Source organism: Lepisosteus platostomus, chromosome 14 (genome assembly GCF_059453375.1).
Source record: "Lepisosteus platostomus isolate fLepPlt1 chromosome 14, fLepPlt1.hap1, whole genome shotgun sequence".
NCBI lineage: Eukaryota > Metazoa > Chordata > Actinopteri > Semionotiformes > Lepisosteidae > Lepisosteus > Lepisosteus platostomus.
The window spans coordinates 7,265,515-7,286,697 of NC_142624.1; the positions used below are offsets into that span (position 1 = coordinate 7,265,515).

General features: G+C 40.7%; 1 protein-coding gene across 2 annotated transcripts; it reads right to left on the minus strand.

Moving 5' to 3' along the window:
* Positions 1 to 948: 948 nt before the first annotated feature.
* zdbf2 (zinc finger, DBF-type containing 2) lies at positions 949 to 21,183 on the minus strand. Of its 2 annotated transcripts, XM_088606811.1 has the most exons (7): positions 21,079 to 21,183; positions 18,143 to 18,277; positions 16,260 to 16,427; positions 13,991 to 14,042; positions 9,068 to 9,185; positions 7,573 to 7,700; positions 949 to 4,881 (listed from the first exon to the last, which is right to left on the minus strand). In XM_088606811.1, exons 3-7 carry the CDS (start codon positions 16,309 to 16,311, stop codon positions 2,148 to 2,150), a joined length of 3,084 nt encoding a protein of 1,027 aa, XP_088462937.1. In that variant the 5' UTR covers positions 16,312 to 16,427; positions 18,143 to 18,277; positions 21,079 to 21,183; the 3' UTR covers positions 949 to 2,147. The 2 variants fall into 2 exon arrangements, with proteins under 2 accessions (XP_088462937.1, XP_088462938.1); XM_088606812.1 differs by lacking the exons at positions 13,991 to 14,042; positions 18,143 to 18,277; positions 21,079 to 21,183 and having other exon boundaries at positions 16,260 to 16,424.

Here is a 21,183-nt window from a genome sequence, read left to right on the forward strand (position 1 = left end):
ACACAGAGGAGGAAGTGAAGCCTTCTACATTACATGCCCTCGGAGCCAGGTGGCACATCCCTCACTGATGGCATTGCACGCCAGCAAACATCTGGTGGGGCTACTGTGAGCCCAGACTTCAAACCACCCTCCTGCTTGAAAACGCTCCGTCAGAGCTGGCTAGCAACCTGATCCAGGGTCGCACCCTGGATTTTAGAGCTCCGGCTGGGCTTGTGCCAGCTCCTTCACCTGTGAAGGCACCAGGGAGGCCTTTCTAAAGCCTTTTTATTATTATAGTGAAAGTACAGCCTAAATGGAGCATTGACAGGCTACAGAAATGATTATTATTCTGTTGTGCACGCGTAAATCGACAGGAATTGGCTCAAACAAAGTGAGCGAGGCCGCGTTTCACCCCAGCGCATGAACCTAAACATAAAAGTATAACATAAAGGCAACTGTCGCACTGTGGTGAAACGCAGCAGCGCTCATTAATATTCTTTGGAAATGTACAGAAACCTAAATAGATGTGTGGCAACTGAATGGAGACTTTGTTTTATTCCTGAAGTGCAACATATATTATGCCACGGTCTTGTTAAAAGTTCAAAAACAAAACTCCAGAACATAGTTTGGGAATGTCTTTCCATCATTTTAACAGTAATTTTTAAGGCTGGGATAATGCCCATTTCTTTTTAAAGTTTCCTGTTTAACATATTAGTCAATGCACCGATTAAAGACAAAGTTTGAACGTAATACAGTAATACATCAGCCTGTGGATTACAGTACAACACTGCTAGCATGGTTATTGACTAAAGTACACAGGTTTATGCAAACAGTATTTGAGGAACAAATTCTATTTCAAATTGTGTGCACAATCCTTGAGTCATGCTGAAAGGTACCAAGGAAGTTCTTAGCTCACACAAAACGCTCCTGGTTTTAACCTTATGTAGAGAAAAAAACATGATGATGCTGTTTTAATTACTGAGAGAGCTCAAATGATTTAATTTATTAATAGACTGATGCATTTCCTTTACTATAGCTGCAGTTTTTAAAAGTAGATTAATGACTCTTTTGCAATATACCTTCTTAATTTTCATGCTTAATTTTCTTAAAGCTATAATTAACATTGTTAACATTGCAAATTTAACACTGTTTTTTCAGCCTTTCCAAATCCTTAATATTTTATTTCATATTAATAAAAATATTTTCTTGCTTAGAATTGATTTGTATAGTTCAATGCATAAGGTATATACTATTATTGACATTCTTAATATTCTATATATCTTAAACACTTTCAGCAGTTCTGGGAATGACAAATAAAGTTTCATCATCATTATTTTCTGTACCGGTGCTTTGATATTTGACTAGATGATCTTAATCGTCTATAGTTCAGAGACCACCATCTATAAAATCCAGTAACTGAGCTCACACCCTACACCGCAATCAAACTAATTCATGTACATGAACCTTACTGAGGTGCTTAGCTGAGACTGATCCACTTTCTGGGACTTCCTAGTGCAGACTCAAAGCCAGGATCAGTCCTATGTGCAACTGTCTAACTGTCTAAGAAGAGACATGAGAAAGCATTATCCTCACTCATGTTGCAACAGAAAAAATTGGTGTTGATTCAACCCTGCTTGTTAATTTATGTTAGTGTTGAATAGCATGTTATTTACTTATCCACTTATCCAACACGATCCAACAATTCAATACAGAAAATACCAAAATATAAATGAAAAAGAAGTTTAATACTAAATAATAATGCCAAAAAAAACATTTCAACATACAATAATTATTAAATAGAGACCTTAGCGAAAAATATTTAATATATACCTCAAAAAATACCCTGAATGAGCTTATAAAAAACTAGAGAGAACTATAAACTCTGATCTTTTTCTGGTGTCAAACTGTGCAAAACATTACCCTAAATAACATTAGCTGTATAAAAGAAAAAAAAAGAGAACGGATTTACTTCGCAGTTCCTTCTTTCAGCTAAAGAATTCTTTCAGCTAAGCCACAACATTAACAGTACTTTCCAGAATTTACACAAATAAGTTCTGTTGTGAAACCGGAACCGCATTAAACAAGGAGTTTTTCCTAACTCCAAAACAAAAAGCACCTCGCAGCTGAATTGTTTGCCCGGTCTACTTGTTTGCCCTTAAATGGACACTCTACCTCTTGGTCAAGCGGTTTCTCAATCTCAGGGTTCTCCTAGAAGAAGATCTGAGACTCCTTAAAGGTTCTTCCAGTGTGACAGATGCCCTGGCTGAAGTTCTCAAACTTTGCGCGCGCATTTTTGTGACTTTTGGAGATGACTTTGTTGCGAGGGGAGCTCTGAGAGACGTTTTCGGCCCATCACTAGTTTTCCTTGCTTTGCTACTGGGCCGAGGTGCGCTCTTTGACTTTGCTCTTGAGAGAAAACGCTTGGATGGTTTCTGCTCTCCCAGTCTAGAGGTCTGACCCTTTGAGGCGTTATCATCAGAGGAGTCGGTCCTCCTGTAAACTTTCTCACACACTGGTCTACGAGGCATCTTCCTGGTTTTATACGAAAACGGTGGTCCTTTTACCGGACCAAGAGATTTCTCTCCTGAGCTCTTGGTCTCCAGTTCGGATAGTTTATGTGCTTGGCCCCTAGTGGCTCTAGTCCTGACAATATTAACCGTTTCAGTTGTCTGACTTTGGAGTGAAGGCAAAATCCCAACACCTTCCTTCTGAGCTTTGGAAGGAGTCAAGGGGCCCAAAATCAGCCTGCTGCTGCTCGACAAAGAGGACCTGCTTTTTGACGTGAACGCTGGCCTCCTGCTCGAGGCCGAAGACCCCTGCTCAGAAGGGCCGTCACCTCTCACGTTGGAGCTCAACCCATCTTCGTTGCGACTGTCCAGGCAAGAGCCAGAGGTGGAGGCGCAGAAATCCGAAATGCTGTTGGGATTCCCCTTGGTGGAGCTCCACGTTTCCTTCTGCTCCCCACACTGTTTCTCCTTGTTGATGTCAGGGCTGAGGCTTCGAAACAGCTGCCGCACGTGCGGAAACTTTTTTGGCCTGCATACTCCTATTCCCTTTGGCGGCATCTTCAGAATCCTGTTGGTCAATGGGTCATAGTATTTTAAAGGAGTCTTCTTATACTTGTATTTCAGGGCACTTTCACTTTCTGTGGATTTTCGCTTTCGCCCCGTCCTTCTGATAGTGAGCGGTTTTAACGTACACTGTCCTGACTCTGGGGAGGAGAGGACATAGACCACTGTTTTCGGCTGCACGGGACTCATGATTTTGCTGTAGGTTTCGGGCAATTTAAGCGCACATAACCTGGTTTTCATTTCTGGCGTCTTTTCCCACCCCGATCCATTCGGTACTTCTTTCGCATCACGCAGCTCGTTGTCTTTTGTCGGCGCTTTGGTCTTGATCACGGGGCAGCTCAATGTGGGCGTCTGAGTGCTGTGGCTGACCTTCACCACCTGGCACCTGGATGCCAGCCGCCACATTCTTCTGCCCGCCTTCTTCTTCAGAGCTCTGGTGCACACAGGAACGAAAACAGTGGAATGGTTGCAATCATCTTCTTCGTCATCCAAAAGGGGAAATGACTCTGCCGTTCCGGTCACAAGATTGCTCTTGGGGAGCGTCTCCCTTGTGGCCTCGTCCTTGTGCCTTCGGGTTTTACTCTTCCTTCCAAACTTGGCCAAGGATTCGCTGTCGAAGTAGCATCGGAAGTGTCCTTCCCTAAATTCTCTCACGAGCGCTTCGATCTTGAGGTCATCTTCATGCATAACTTGGGACCATGTTTTTCCAACAAAAGACTGAGGAATGTGAGGCAGTGGGGGTAGGACATCTTTATCGTCGTTGTGTTCTTTAAGCTCTACTGTGTCTTCACCCTTCAGATTTTCATGACTCCTCTCTGTCTCCGAGCGAAGGTTTAGAGCACAGTTTAGCTGCGTGTTGTACTTTGGGTCTTCGAGATCAATGCATACTTTCATGAGACACCCAAGATCCTTTGCTTCGGACGAAAGTGGCTCGGGGGCTTCTTTCATTGGTGTATCCCACTCGATACTGGTTCCAGAATCTGAGAAATAACGGTTAGTGATTGAACCAAGACTTAAATGAAAACTGTCTTTGTCCACATCAGACTTCCCCACACTCACTCCATAACAGTACTTCTCAATGACCTCCTCAATCGTTTCCTCCATTGCACCGTCCTCTTCGTCAGAGTGTGTAGGGTCCCGGCGAGTGGCAAAGTACGGCAGCTCTTTTGTATCAGTCTTCACTGTTGCTGCTGTCAGCGCAGTTTGGTGGCCTCCCATCTCGTCTTCAAATTTTGACTGAGAATGGATGGTCTCTCCCTGAGAACAGCTACCAAAGGGCTTCGCCATGTCCTGCAAAACAGCAAAAGGCTGTCCATCTGAGCCAGAAGGAACACAGTTAGGATGGACTGAAGGAGGGGTATAGCTACTTCTGTTTTGCAGTTGGTCTGTCCTGACATCAGCTTTAAAGCTGCAGCATGCTTTAACGGGGATCTTTTCCAAAGCCTTCCCATGCTGCACAGCCTGGGAGCTGCAAGGCTCAGTGTGAGGTAAGCCAGGAACAGAACTGTCACTAGTCCTGTGCAGAAAGCCCTGAGTCGGAGAGCTGCCTTCAAGAAACGGAGACTTAAGCTTGGACCTTTTGAATTTGTTGCAGAGCCCCGCGCTGCTCCTGGCTGGAGCTTTACCTCGGGCTTTGTCATGGAAACCCTTTCCCTCGGCAAAGTCACCATCCTCAACTAGCAGAAAATGGGACGACCCGTCATCCGAACTGGGCAGCTCCTCGCGGGTTCCGATGGTATCCTGGTCATTCTCTGGGCCACCGCAAACCTCAGAAAGCTCTTCTTTAGGAATCAGAGGGGTGCTCAAAGATGGCAGGTCAGCATGTGTTGGTCTGTTAATGAGGAACAAAACAGTGAACATTTTCAGTTTAGGTGACGTCCTGCAGCGCATTTTCTTAGGGTAAGAAAGAATCGACATTGATGAGGGCATTTCAAACTACAATGAAAGCAAAATGTACACAGTATCTTGTAACTCCAATTTACATCACAAAATAGACAAAATTTCCAGGTATGCGCAGCGCCATGTTCTGCGATTCAGAAAGAGGCAACAAAACTTCCAGTGATGTGATGTGGCCTTGTTACATCGTTAAGTAGCAGGCCTGTGAATACATCCAATAGAAATATTGCTCTTGGTTTCAAGACGGTTTTGCCGAAAAATACTACTTACTTGGTAAGTAATGACTTGCTATTTGCCGATCACATTGGAACATTTCTGTGGTGAAATGTCTGCTGCACAACCTGAACTTATTCGCTCGTACATCACATTACATCAGGCATTGCAGTGACTAGTGAGCAGGAAGTCACGTCGTTCATGGGAGTTTGTGAGAACATGGCGACTTACAGAACTTTAGAAAAGTTCATGATCTTGTGCTTGATTCAAAATGTAATCACTGGTCTGAAAGACTGGGACTGCAGCTCCCCTGTAAGACTCAATTCACAGCCCTTGGGCCAGGTGATGTGAGCTCCCAGGACTGTCAGAGGCAGCTGGTACAGGAGACGATTAATCTTTCTAATTGGGAGGTTCGATAAAGGAAAAATATTACAGATTCCACCCATCCTCTTCTAACTGTTTCATCCAAATTCATGGCCGAGGGGGAGCCAGAGTTTATTCTGGCAAGCAACGGGCACAAGGCAGGGTACATCCTGGATGGGACGCCAGTCCACTGTGGGGCAGACAGACACACACTCACACCTAGGGCCAATTTCCCTAGAAGCCAATGAACCAACCAGTATGTCTTTGGACCATAAGAAGTACCAGGAACACACAGAGGAATCCCACGTAAACATGGGCAGAACATACAGTACAAACTCCACGCAGGTAGCGCTCCAGCTCCGGAATTTAACCCAAGGCTCAAGCGCTGTGAGGTAGCCATGGTAACCACAGCACCACCGTGCTGCCCTATTACAGACTCCAATGTTTACAAGGTCCAAATCACTAAATCAATCTACTCAAAATCATTTTGTTTAGGGCTTAAAAGTTGCTCTCGAGTGTTTAATGATCACATTTCTGCTCAGACCTGTGGAAAATTATGGTAATTGCTGCTTCCAAGCTTTTAACTTTTAACAGTGGATTAAATCTGTGTATGTTACTAAAATTATCCATTTGAATATATTTAAATATTTAGAATATATTTATGAAGCGCGTCACAGGGCAAAATACATCTATGTCTTATTTCAGGTAATATGTGTAAAGTTAGATTAGGACAAATGAACAAACCAACTGCAGTTTTGCAAACATTGTGGAAGATAAAGATAAAAATGGCGCAGTGAAATCATCTTTCTGATGCATGGACAAGTTCAAGTTTTTTTTTTTTCCCTGGGTCCTGGCAATAAACAACAGATTCACAAACAGACCTTTGAGCACTGTGGACTTTAATTCAGAAGACTTTCTTGGCCTTAAATGAGAATGCTTTGTGTGTTGATGGCCGTGTGGAATGTGAAGTTCTTTTTTTTTTCGACGCACAAATTTCAAAAGAGATAAGACGACTGAAGTTTGGCTTGCATATAAAATGAAAATGTAATACCTCCCACTCCCTGTCCATGCAACATCTACACCATTATTTTCTGCAGAAACAGTTTCAGCGTGTTGCACAAAAAACATCAAGTAATGGACTAAGAAGGATCAATTTTGTAGGACACCCTGTAAACCCTACACACCCTGCAATCATTACTGAATACTTCTCAGCTAATGTATACACAGCCTATATTATTTGCTGATTCAATCCAATTTTTATTTTCAGAAATTGTTTATCTTATTTTGAAGAAAAAAAAAAACGAATGACTGAACCTTGGAATGACTTGTGTTGTTTTTGTTCCTGGCATTTCTCTATTTTTGTTACCTTACAATGTAAATACCACAAGTGCGCAGATGTTCTTCAATCAAGCTCTGAAAAGTTTCTCAATTTAAGAATCGTTGAGCTTCGGCCTTTTCACCTTTTCTGTGTTTAACATTTCAAATTCCTCCTTTTACAGAAAGCAAGAGTCACCAAGATGAATGAACAGGTCTTTCACTGGGAATAATCATTTTGAAAACATAACATTTGGTATGAAGACTGTGAGGCAGCAGAGTGGTTAGCACTGCTGCCTCACAGCACTGAGGCCCTGGGTTTAACTCCGGACCTGGAGCGCTATCTGTGTGGAGTTTGTATGTTCTCACCGTGTTCAAATGGGTTTCCAAAATGGGATGTTTTTTGTGCCACGTCCCACTACCCAGAATCCAAAAACATACTGCTAGGGTAATAAGATTCTGTGAAAACTGGCCCTGGCGTGAGAGTGTACATGTCTGTTTGTGCATGTCCTGTGATGGACTGGTGTCCTGTCCAGGGTGTAGCCTGCCTTGTGCCCGTTGCTTGCTGGGATGGGCTCTGGCTCCCACATAACCCAGTACCGGATGAAACAGTTAGAAAATGAATACACGAAGATAGTAAAACTGTATCATAAAAGAAGGGAAAGATCGAAAACTCTAGATGTAATCGGCGGCAGGTTTATTTACTTTCCCTGTCACGTACCAGAAGACTGCTTACCTGATGTCATTGTATCTGTAGGGATGGTGCTGCATGACATCCTGCAGAAACCGTTCCATAAGGCTGCCAGAACCCACATGACTCCTGGAGCTGCTCACAAAGTCCCTGTGTCGAGCACTCAGAATATGCTGCAATTGAAAAGCAGATATGTCTCAGAAAATGAAGACTGCATCCTCATTCATTCAGTTTTGGGAAAACATGGGCAGTTTGCCACATTCCACTACCCAGAGGTTTTCAAACACTGCACAAAGCACAAAGCAATATTCCAAATTCACTCCTTCCCCTGGTAATACAAAAGTAACTATAAAGCTGACACAGCTCTATCGACCTGGGACTGGCTGGGGGGTCCTTCAACCACTAACCTAGGCCTTGGATTTAGGCAAGATTTTATTAAAACCCCGTTGACGTAAAATAAATGTTGCATTGCAGAGAAATGTACATTAATCATATTAGTACAATCATCCACCTGTCCATTTTCTAACTGCTTCTTCCAATTCCAAGTCACAGAGGAGCAAACATATGCTGATGCTTACATATGTTGGCAAATACATGTATTTAGATAACTGAACTCTTTAACAGGTTTGTGTCTTTGCTTGTGATCCAGCTTAATCAGGTGCTTTTATAAAAAGGTGAACAAGTAAAGGTTAGTTCCATGCTGAAAGTGAAGTGAAAATATTTTGGCTGAGGAGTCTTTACACACCTGAAAAAGCCTTTTCACTTTTCAGCGTGGAAGCAAGCGCTTTTTGTTCCACTGTACTGTAGCTCCCTACTCAAATCTCTTATAAACAGATATTCCATCCATCCATTTTCTAACCACTTCATCCAATTCAGGACCGCAGGGGAGCCAGGGCCTATCCCAGAAAGCAACAGGAGCAAGGCAGGGTACGCCCCGGATGGGACACCAGTCCACGGCAAGGGTAGACAGACACGAACACCGAGAAGCACACACTCACACTCACCATTTTCCCAGAAGCCAATTAACCTTACCAGTATGTCTAATCCACTTATACCATACAGGGTTGCAGGGGGAGCAAGCAACAGGCACAAAGCAAGATGCCACCATGAACAGGACACCAGTCCAACACAGGGCTCTCACAGACACAGACAGGCACACACACAATTTCCCCTGCAGCCAATTAACCTACCAGTACGTCTTTGGACTGTGCGTTGGTGGTATAGTGGTGAGCATAGCTGCCTTCCAAGCAGCTGACCCGGGTTGGATTCCAGGCCAACGCATCGGCAAATGTTTTCAAATGCTGTCATGAACCTAGGAATGCGACTAGCAAAGCTTTGGACTGTAGTAGGAATCAAGAGCAACGAGAAGAAACCCATACCAAAAAGTGGAGAACAAACTCCACACAGATAGAGCCCAGGGCCCCAGAACTGTGAGGGAGAAATTATAACTACTGCACCATCACACTGCCCTAGCGCAACATATTAGCATGAACACTCAACCCAAGAAATGATGACACGAAAGGAACAGAAGGGGTCGTACCTGTTCCAGACTGTTGTACAGAACTTGACAGCAGCTACAGAAACCCTGTCTAGCCTGCGCTAGACAGGCCTGTGCTGTTGATGGTCCAGGGACTGCAAGATCCAAAGAAGCACTATGACTGTGAGGGGAACAAAAAAAAACCTGCTGAAGATTGACAATGTCATTTTTCCATTTAATTGAACATTTTTAATGTTATATAACCAAAAATGTATCCAAAAATATAGGGACTAGCAAACACCAAGCAGCAGCAAAATAAATTCTTAATTTGGACAGAATTTAAGACTGGAACTGTACATATAAGCAGTGAAAAATAAGTTATAAAAATGGAAGCAATATATGAAAAGACTACTCACATACATATTTGAGACAATAAGAAGAAGTAACAAAAAGGGAAACAGTATATATGGTGGGATATATAGTCCTGAGAAGTGCAGAAATTTAACAAAGGGATGTTGTTTTTCAAGGAAAGTAAGACTAGTAAGACCTCATTTTGCACATTATGTGATTGGCTACCACTTTACAAAAAAAATCCAGTGCTGCTCTGTTCTCAATCCAGAAAATAGCAACCAGATATAAGAACTAAACCTTTTTAGTCATTAAAAAAAAGAGAAAAAAACTAAGACGGTACCAGATGCAGATATTTTTAAGTACCAAGTTTTACATTGAGGAATTTCAAAGACACTGACAAACCCAATCCAATGGATTTCCAACAAGTGAACAGAGTTCAAAAGTGGACGCAAAGCTGAAGTGAATTTAAAACTGACAACAAGAAGCTGGATGCGATCTGGATGATCCAGAGAGTAAAAGGGACAATTGGCCCCTCTTGTTTTTAACCTTACTTAAGTCCGTACATTCGCAACCATTTCAATAGTTTTTCTCCAATTTCTTCATTTTTTTAAATTACTTAATTAAACTTAAATACATAGTGATATTAGCACCTATTCTACTCTGAAATGCACATAGTGCAGGTGAGTAGGATCCAGAACAAGCAAATCTAACTAAACAATGAGTGTGATTCTTGATAAAATGAGACATTTCCACCCATTCAAACAGTAGCTTATATTTGAAAACTTTTCAAATGTGATTCAAAACTTAAAGTGACATATAACACCCACTTTGCTAACTTCAGATTTGTAAGGCTTTTAGGTTTTGGATCGTCTATAGAACTGAGAAGTGAAACTGTTGAAAAAACAAGAAAAAAAGTTCTTGTGTCAAGAAATTTTATCAAGAAGTTTTGACACATCCAGTTCTTGATGTTAGTGACGGTCTACAAAACAGGTACGTAATACTGTCTGGTTTTAAGGAGACGTGCAATTGGGTATAATTAGTAGAGCAGTCAATTGTTATACAATGCTTTTGAATAATTTTACATAAAGGTAACAAAAAGAAAATAAAATTGGATGAAGATCTATATGGGACAACAGAAATTATTTACTGTATAAAAGCTATTTGATAAGCATGATCTAAACAACTTGGGTATATTTTTAGAATGACAGATGATCCAAATGTCACAATTCACTGTATCAAATGTAGGACTGAGGTTCAATACTCAACATCATCACCAAATCATTAGTTACTTTGAAAAGAGCTATAATATATAATATATATATATACAGTGCCTTGCGAAAGTATTCGGCCCCCTTGAACTTTTCAACCTTTTGCCACATTTCAGGCTTCAAACATAAAGATATAAATTTTTTATTTTATGTGAAGAATCACCAACAAGTGGGACACAATTGTGAAGTGGAACGAAATCTATTGGATTTTTGAAACTTTTTTAACTAATAAAAAAATGAAAAGTGGGGCGTGCAAAATTATTCGGCCCCCTTGCGTTAATACTTTGTAGAGCCACCTTTTGCTGCGATTACAGCTGCAAGTCGCTTGGGGTATGTCTCTATCAGTTTTGCACATCGAGAGACTGAAATTCTTGCCCATTCTTCCTTGCAAAACAGCTCGAGCTCAGTGAGGTTGGATGGAGAGCGTTTGTGAACAGCAGTTTTCAGCTCTTTCCACAGATTCTCGATTGGATTCAGGTCTGGACTTTGACTTGGCCATTCAAACACCTGGATACGTTTATTTGTGAACCATTCCTTTGTAGATTTTGCTGTATGTTTGGGATCATTGTCTTGTTGGAAGATAAATCTCCGTCCCAGTTTCAGGTCTTTTGCAGACTCCAACAGGTTTTCATCCAGAATGGTCCTGTATTTGGCTGCATCCATCTTCCCCTCAATTTTAACCATCTTCCCTGTCCCTGCTGAAGAAAAGCAGGCCCAAACCATGATGCTGCCACCACCATGTTTGACAGTGGGGATGGTGTGTTGAGGGTGATGAGCTGTGTTGCTTTTACGCCAAACATATCGTTTTGCATTGTGGCCAAAAAGTTCGATTTTGGTTTCATCTGACCAGAGCACCTTCTTCCACATGTTTGGGGTGTCTCCCAGGTGGCTTGTGGCAAACTTTAGACGAGACTTTTTATGGATATCTTTGAGAAATGGCTTTCTTCTTGCCACTCTTCCATAAAGGCCAGATTTGTGCAGTGTAAGACTGATTGTTGTCCTATGGACAGACTCTCCCACCTCAGCTGTAGTTCTCTGCAGTTCATCCAGAGTGATCATGGGCCTCTTGGCTGCATCTCTGATCAGTCTTCTCCTTGTCTGAGCTGAAAGTTTAGAGGGACGGCCAGGTCTTGGTAGATTTGCAGTGGTCTGATACTCATTCCATTTCAAGATGATCGCTTGCACAGTGCTCCTTGGGATGTTTGAAGCTTGGGAAATCTTTTTGTATCCAAATCCTGCTTTAAACTTCTCCACAACAGTATTACGGACCTGCCTGGTGTGTTCCTTGGTCTTCATGATGCTCTCTGCGCTTTCAACAGAACCTTGAGACTATCACAGAGCAGGTGCATTTATACAGAGACTTGATTACACACAGGTCGATTCTATTTATCACCATCAGTCATTTAGGACAACATTGGATCATTCAGAGATCCTCGCTGAACTTCTGGAGTGAGTTTGCTGTACTGAAAGTAAAGGGGCCAAATAATTTTGCACGCCCCACTTTTCATTTTTTTATTAGTTAAAAAAGTTTCAAAAATCCAATAGATTTTGTTCCACTTCACAATTGTGTCCCACTTGTTGGTGATTCTTCACATAAAATAAAAAATTTATATCTTTATGTTTGAAGCCTGAAATGTGGCAAAAGGTTGAAAAGTTCAAGGGGGCCGAATACTTTCGCAAGGCACTGTATATATTGCTTATAATTGCAATGGATCTATATTGAAATTTTTCAAGGCAATTACTAGCAGTCAGGAACTCGTTTACCTTTGTTTTAACAAAACCTGTGAGAGGACCTTGCTATAAAGGAAGATTTGAATTAGTAATAACATAAAAATGAAGGAAATAGTAAATTAGTGTGGTTTAAAAAGAATATAGAAACACTCCTGTTTTCAGAAAATCGTATCAATGCGAGAATGTCACCTCTATGTTGAAAAACACCATCCGTCAAAAGACTTCATGAAATGGGATCACAAATGATAGTTATAGATGATTCATCTATGGCAGTTGCTGACATTTTTCAATTAACATTTGGATGTTATATTTGACTCACTGATGTTTTGAGTCACAAATTGCAGAAAATATTAAAATGTCCTTTCATCATCACAGAAATGCTATAGGTTATTCTTATCACTCTGATTCTGAGAGAGTAGCCCCAGTTTTCTACAGTTTTCATTTAGATCAGCGGTCTCCAGTCCTGATTCTGTCTTATGGGTCATTTGTTTTATAAGATTGGAAATAAATATAAGCTATTGATGAATCAAGTATTTGCTCAATTAAGAAAACTCTTTTCTTTGAAAGCAGGAGGACAGAAGATATTAGTCCTAAATGATTTCTAAATTCTTTAATTTAACAAAACTGTCATGTATTTGACCACAACGGAATTGGTTTCCTATCTTTAACAACTAGTGGTTTAATGGGGTGACCTATAAAACCTTCTGCGTTATTATCGGGCAGGTTTGGAGATCCCCGATTTAAATAATATACATACAAATACAGCATTATAAAACCTGCTTATCTAGAGCAAACAAACAAAAAAGAAAAAATTATTAAGAAAAATAATTAATAATCTTGGCTGGCATCAATGCCATAAATCACAAACTGCAAAGTTCCTTGGTAACAATGATAAATACATTTGGTATTAAGAAGAATCATGTTTATGAGGTAGCAATCATTATTGTCATGTAGCAGTTTTATGCTTCATTTCAGGACACACTGAAGAAAGGAGACATCTTCACATACAGTATGAGAGACAGTCCATATTAAAAGGTTAACACAGTAACACTTTACATTATGCATTGCAAATTCCAATTTCCAATTCTTCATATACTGTAATAGAACACACATATTATTATTAGTTCCAATAACTAAGTTATAACTGATCCCTACTTATAACGAATAACAGATTTAGTAGTCTTCAGAATTCTCCTATGGTGTCCGATTTTGTGAAATGACAAAATGAAGCTTACACATTTTTTAAACCTTTTATTCAAAACAGGGATGCTTAAACTGAAGGCTTCCAAGGTTAAGACAAGTTACAGTAAATGTCAGCCAAAACTAAAGAGTGAAAAAATATGTTGAAATATGTTGATTGCACAAGTATTCAGTCCTGTTAAGTCAATATTTGGTGGAACCACCTTTGGCAGCAATTTGTTTTTGAGGAAGTCACTACCAACTACACCAAATTCACTGTGGTTTAAAATTTTAGTTTATTTGGTTTAGTTATAAAATTGATTACGTCTTATACCTTTCAGAGAGTGTACAATATTTCACTGAATTATGGATTATGGGGACAGTTTATTTTTAGAGATCAGTTCATACAGAATTTTTCTCCACAGATTCAGAAGGAAAATTAAAATACTATACTCACCCACTGATTCGATCTGCTTTTGCTAACGGTTCAACTTGTGTCCGATCTACTTCTAACAAGAGATCAAAAAGTTTATTAAATATAGTCATGAACGCACTGGTAAACTAAAGATATTTAAAACACCAACTAACAATATTGTAAATACACTTCTGATTCTGGGATTTTATTAAATTGCTTTATTGTGCTTGCCCTGTTCTAAACTAGAAATTAAAAGTTCCAGATACCTGAGCTTCACAATGTGTTTCTATATTTTAATTGGGATCTTCCATTTTAAATAATTATTTATTAAACAAAGACAATGGCAGTAGAAACCTGTGCTATGTTGAATACTTGAGACAGAAAAGATAGAAAAAGATTGATGCCAGATGAGGATTTACTCAAGCATGCAAGCTGTTGTGACATGAAAACCAAACCTATTTTGAAAATAGCAGTCTTCTCCTGAAAACTACTTCATCGAGTGTAACATCACATACTTCCTGAACATGGTCTTTTTGGCTTCCTGAACATTTTTGCCTTCTGCCACAAACCTATTTAAGGGCATTTCAACAACTGCCTGAACTTTTCCACAGTTCACGCATACAAGGTGCAGCTGTATTTTTCTAAGCCCATGTCTCTCCTTCGAAAGATTTCCAAATGATAATTTATTTTTATAAAGCTCAAGTCTCTCTAAAGATTCCTCAAGACAAGGAAAAGTAAATTCAGCACTTAAAACATCAAGCGGATTTATCTACCATACGTACAGCATTAACCTTTCACAATATCGGAGATAGCCCAGGACATTTCGCTTTCGGCATTATTGTAATTAAAACAGGGAGAAAGATGGAGACAAATTGCAGATGTCAGCCTGGGATATTCCACTGGTAGAACCTAAAGTGTCAAGAGAACTAAATACCCTCAAGAGATGCACAGACCGTGTAATTATCTGGAGTGTGAAGGACAGATATGCCAAATGTCTGCGGTATTTGTAAGTAATGGGACAACTAAAAGGAAACTCCACAAAAAAAAAGTTTTCAGTGCAACGGTTCATTATTCACCCCTCAAATCACTCCAAAAGCTTTTTGTTGCTTTTACAGCCAACAGCCTGAAAGCAATGCTTGCCTCATTATGGAACACATTTGATCACATACTGTATGAACGCGCTGCTGTTTGCTTGCTTGGCCTAATATTGAACAGCCTGCGCTGAGCAGATGGGCATGCGATTTTTGTGGGACATCTCACAATGCACCAAAGTACATAGGAACAGAATAAACAGCAGCACCCCAGCACTGGTTGGGAAATACACCAGGAACATTATCTGCAGTTTACTTCAAGTGATAAATATATCAAGTGTGTTAATAATCCTCTTCTTCCTCCTCACACATGACTCAGAAATTAAAGTAGTGACAAGAATAATTAATCACTGTAAATTACAATGCCTAACAATATTGGGTATATAAACAGAAAAGTGTTTATTTAAAGCAAATTAAGCACTAAAAATTAATATTATTTTTCTAATTCATGTAAAAATTGAATGCTTTCCCAAACTTTTATTTTGTACAAATATATGCTACAATGTCATTGGTTGTCAGGAAGGACAACACCTCTTCAAGGCACACTACTGTAGAGATTTAAATATGCTATGAAAACTGAGGCTGCTGGGAAGCAATTCCTATGTGTCAGGTGTACAGAAATCAAACTATTAGTTAACAAACAGAAAGCAGCTCAGCCTTGGATTCCACTTGGCATTGGTAGTGAGGGAGGTTTATGAGGCCCAACTATTCAAATCACACATCGGGTTCCTCAGAATAAATCTTCCGACGGAACAGGTGACAACGCAACACAGACCTTAGAGATACCCCCTAATGCAGGTACAGACGTTAACGTTTCTTAGAACAGGGAGTTGCGCATCGGCACAAACCAGTCTCTGTGGCCGTGCATCTGCTCAGAAACCTTAACTGAGAAGGAGAGAGGAAAACAAAGCCAAAAGAATGAAGCAAAGATTTCCCTGGTCGGGGTGCTATTGTGTTCACCACATATTTAAAATTCTACAGCATTGTCACTGCCGATCCGGACACAGGCCTAGGGGGTTATGTGGCACTTTCTGACATGCTGCCAGACAACCAAGCATGCTAACGTAACACCGTCTTAGGTAACATAGCATTCATCCGTCATCAGAAAGCAGCTCATTCCTGGAAAAGGCTGCGGCACGACAGCCTGGATGGGACTCCGATTGAGAGCAACCGGAAAATTCCTTTAGCTGAGTGTTGCATGAAACAGGAAGAGCTCTTACCTTGCGCAGATGGAGCTGACTGCTCTTCGGCCGGCATGGTCTTATCGCACATCTAAAAATATACATATCCGATCACGTTCATTTTCAGGAATACTAAGCTGGGCAAACACACCATGTCGAGCTTTAGCAATCAGCAGGAGGAGCTACAGGTGGTGAACGTTCTTTGTCCTGTGAAACATGAACAAGAAAAAGAGCAGTCACAGATGGAGACCTTTTCAAATATCGCAGATTTATAACCTAGAAATATTCTTTGCGTTTAGAAAGGGGGACGCTAACAAGTCAAGAGACAATTTACAGGGGTAAATAAAAAAACTTTAATATTTTAAGTCAATAATTCTCCCACTTAGGCAGTTTGGAGTGTTTAGGTTTTATGATGGCAGGTACTTACATATAACTTAAGTCTAAACCTTTTTACCATTGGCCCTTACCAATCATGGCCTCCTAATAATCCCCATTTATGAACTGTCTTCATTACTCTTCTCTCCTCCCCACTAATAGCTAATGTGTGGTGAGTGTACTGACACACCATGGCTGCTGTCACATCATCCAGGTGGATGCTGCACATTGGTGGTGGTGGAGGGGAGTCCCTATTACCTGTAAAGCACTTTGAGTGGAGTGTCCAGAAAGGCACTTTATAAGTGTAAGAAATTATTAATTTTTATTATTATTATAAACCTAGTTCTTTGTATTTCATATTTCAATTCAGTACTCACTGTTCCTCAACTCTTTTCACTTACTTTAGTCAACCACACATTAACACATTCAGCACCAGTACTAACAGCTTGGATAGGCTTAGTAAGTTGTATTATCCTGTGGACCTCAGCTCTGCCTTGTTAAAAATAATCTATTTTCCTCACTTTCCACGGCTTTCCCAGAAATTTTAACTTTCCTTCTTTTTTAGTTATTTTTCCATTTTAGCTACTGAGATTTTCTTTGCAGGTTCTGGACATGCAATTAACCCCTTACAGGATGACAAACCTCATTTTTTACAATATAATAATAATAATTGCTTACACTTATATAGCGCTTTTTCTGGACACTCCACTCAAAGCGCTTTACAGGTAATGGGGACTCCCCTCCACCACCACCAATGTGCAGCATCCACCTGGATGAGCGCCAGAACGCTCACCACACATCAGCTATCAGTGGGGAGGAGAGCAGAGTAATGTAGCCAATTCATAGATGGGGATTATTACCAGGCCATGATTGGTAAAGGCCAATGGGGAAATTTGGCCAGGATGCCGGGGTTACACCCCTACTCTTTTCAAGAAACGCCCTGGGATTTTTAATGACAACAGAGTCAGGACCTCGGTTTTACGTCTCATCCGAAGGACGGCGCCTGTTTACAGTATAGTATCCCCGTCACTATACTGGGGCATTAGGACTCACATGGACCGCAGGGTGAGCGCCCCCTGCTGGCCCCACTAACACCTCTTCCAGCAGCAACCTTAGTTTTTCCTAGGAGGTCTCCCATCCAGGTACTGACCAGGCTCACACCTGCTTAGCTTCAGTGGGTTACCAGTTGTGAGTTGCAGGGTGATATGGCTGCTGGCTAACAATATGAAGCAGCTTCAAAAGCACACAGTTGCTAGCATCTCTCTGCGCAAGTCAAATGATTCAATTTGAAATATCCACAAATCCTGTTTTTTCCCCCCAATGTGCTTGGAGGTTATCATTGGCAGAACAAAGCTCTTTGAAGCGCCTGTACAACTGTGTAATTATGATGCAGCAAATCTGTGCGGTTAAAACATAAACTGGTATTTGTCTCTTTGATTACCAAAAATTCTTGTCCTGTGAACCAAGACAAGTATGAAAAACAACAAATAAACAACACACAATGTGGAGAATGAGGATGAACTCAAAAACCACAATGCTGCACCAACCTTATCTACTGGTATAGCACGAGGCAAAGCACCAGTTTTGGAGAAAAACAAGTCAACTCTGCTTCTTGGTTTACATGTCACTCAAACATCCATGTTTTATGGCATTTTGAGAGTCTTCGAAGTTGGAACTACCATCTGAAAATAAGAACAGACACCTGAATGGAAGCAAACTTACTGTAGGTTATAGCATACCCAGCTAGAACCTGATGCACTGTATAAGTATTTTATCACCCCCAGAGTAGACTTACACATACAGTGAGATTTTTTTTATTAGTGTTGACATTAATTTAAGTCCAATTTCCCCAGCTCCAAGTAGTAACTTGAATTACTTGTACTGTAGATGGTTTCACACATGATCAATGCTTGCACCCTGTCCCTTGCCCATTATAAGATAGAATTTATAACGTTAACCACAGGTCCTGACAATAACTAAATGCCTACACAGGTTTTGCATACTGCTGATTGAGGGCAGAATTACCTATGCTATTCATCAAACTTAAGTTAATTGCAAGCAAGAGAAAATGTGGAATTGTGGATGGGCTAAGAGTTAAACACATGTAGTTTACATAAGGTGAGCATGCAGCCTGATATTACAATATCAGCAGTCAGCTTGGTTATTCTAGCTATACTGTAATATCTCAACTTAGATGCAAACTCTTTTTAACTCTAGACACTTTTAAAAAAAATAGTGGGTCATTTTAGGACCAAAAACCCTACTTCATGAAGCCTTTAATAACTACCACTAGCCTAGTACCATAACAATAGACTATTTTCATAAATGAACAAGTAATAGGTTTATTCCGTGCTGAAAAAAAGAAGAAAGAGAACACAACGTTTCGGCCGTGGAGCCTTCTTCAGGTGACACCTGAAGAAGGCTCCACGGCCGAAACGTTGTGTTCTCTTTCTTCTTTTTTTCAGCATGGAATAAACCTATTACTTGTTCCTTTGCAGCCTACGCATGCTGACGCAGCTACCCACCTGAACTATTTTCATAAATAGCTATTATAAGTATACTAGCACTGAAAAAGTGCATTTTTACGTGGAACATTTCAAAATTTCACAAAAATTGGAAACCATCTCAGGTAAAGCTAGATATCGTGAATATATTCTAGCTAACAATGATACGCACATTGCAGATTGTATAAATACAAGACAAAAATCATGAAGATGAAATTCACACCGATTACAAACCTCAAGCAGGGTTAGAGCAGTAAACTAACATGTTTAGAGAAAGATGTATATTAAATCTAAAGCTATATTGTGCGTTGGAAATGCTTTGAGAACCACTTTGCTGATGCATTCAGACCGTGATTTCCTGTCCCTCCGTGCGAGTCATCACCGCCAGGCCGCCCGGCTCGCAGGTTGATGAAGGGAGAGACGTGTGTCCCCCTGCACTCACTTGTGCTCAACACCCGGCCTCTGAAACCAGGGGGATGCTAACCTCCTTTTACACTTCAGTGTAAAACCATTTCCCGCCAGATGTTTTATAACTGCGACGGCTGCTAACTATCCGGAACCCCCGAATAATTTCTTGTCTGTTTGGAGACCCACAAGTACCTGGGGACACCGCCAATTTTACCATGACTTTCTCATCGCTTGGTCGTCTGGTGTTTTTCGTGTACCGTCAAACTCTTTCACAGAAATGAAACTTGCATTAAAAAAAATGATCCCCGGAATGTTTTCTAGCATTTATTAGAATATCTCAGCTACCACTATATACATTAACAGCTAAATAACCTTGTTTCAAAAACCTGCCATACGAATACTCTCCCTCCAAGCTAGTTGCAGAAAATGTCTTTCCTATATTTACCTTTCACTAGTACAATTAAAGGCACTACAACTCATAGTTTACTCTGCTGTTAGGGATGCACCAGTAAAGTTTAATTTTAAATGCGATACGCTTTACCGCTCAGACGTGTAATACCGCAATCTAAGTGCACCGGAATTCCCAAAAAGGTATATGGAAACAAATGGTTTTATGACTGAACTTCGCTTATTTTTTTATTTCTAGCAGCTACCTTATCAAGCAGAAACTCTACATACGGCATGAACCTCTGACACATTTTACGAAAACTCAAACAAAATATAGCAACAGTCCACGAACGCTTTTCCTCCTGTATAAATGAACTGCTCATGTTTCAATCGAGTGTATACCGTAGATACCCGTTCATCGATATATATATATGTAAAACTCCTGAGGTAATGGGTTGAGATACTCATATTTAAAAAGAGTTTAATGGGTAATAGATAACACGAACCATCGTGTTATAGCACCGAAGAAAACAGGACAAGAAGCAGAAACAGGGAAGTTTAGACTAGACTGGTGTGTATCAACGAAAACAAACGTCAAAAAGCTTTCAAGCTTTCCCCCTAGACGTGGTTATTCTGTGTATGAATTCTCAGAAATACCCCCCGAAGCAGATAGCTAAATAGTCTGCGTTCATCGCTAAACCGTAACATAGGCGTGAATTAAAGCCTTTCCAGTAAAAATATTTAAAGAGCCTGAATGACTTGGACGTGTTTACAGTCAAACTGTTTGTAACCTGATTGGTCGCGATACTGACAGCCGACTTCCTGTCTGCGGCCCAGGCCCGCTGGAGTAGAGAAGCATAAATCCAAAGCACTTTTCTGCAGTTCACAAAGCACGCCTTCAGCTGCGGCCCCTGCACAAAGCAGCCCCAATCCTCTCTGAAAAGGTCGGCCTTTCTTATTTCTTGCCCAGCCCGCGGGCCAGTAAACAACAGGCAGGCCCGTGTCCCTTAAAACTAATTCATCGTGAAAACATGAACTGCATGCAGAACAACAGAGACACTTCAATCGTGTTATCGAGCCGTGAAAATGTAGCAGCCATCTAAGCCAAACGCTGATGGTAGGAAAATGGCACAATGACTTGACGAAAAAAAAAAGGGATTTTATATTCTTGCACTGATTTTCACCTTATTTTGGTTGTGATTCCACTACAGATCCTAGCACCATCCGAATTCAAGTTTCCCCATTTTCTCTTCCCGCAGTGATACAGTGACGCCGTACAACCCAGGAAC

Coding starts and splice junctions, on each gene's coding strand:
- zdbf2 (XM_088606811.1), bottom strand. CDS start 16,311: ATGTGCGATAAGACCATGCCGGCCGAAGAGCAGTCAGCTCCATCTGCG. Junction 14,043..16,259: donor GTCAGCTCCATCTGCGCAAG/GTAAGAGCTCTT, acceptor ATCTCTTGTTAG/AAGTAGATCGGACACAAGTT. Junction 9,186..13,990: donor AAAGCAGATCGAATCAGTGG/GTGAGTATAGTA, acceptor TTCCCCTCACAG/TCATAGTGCTTCTTTGGATC.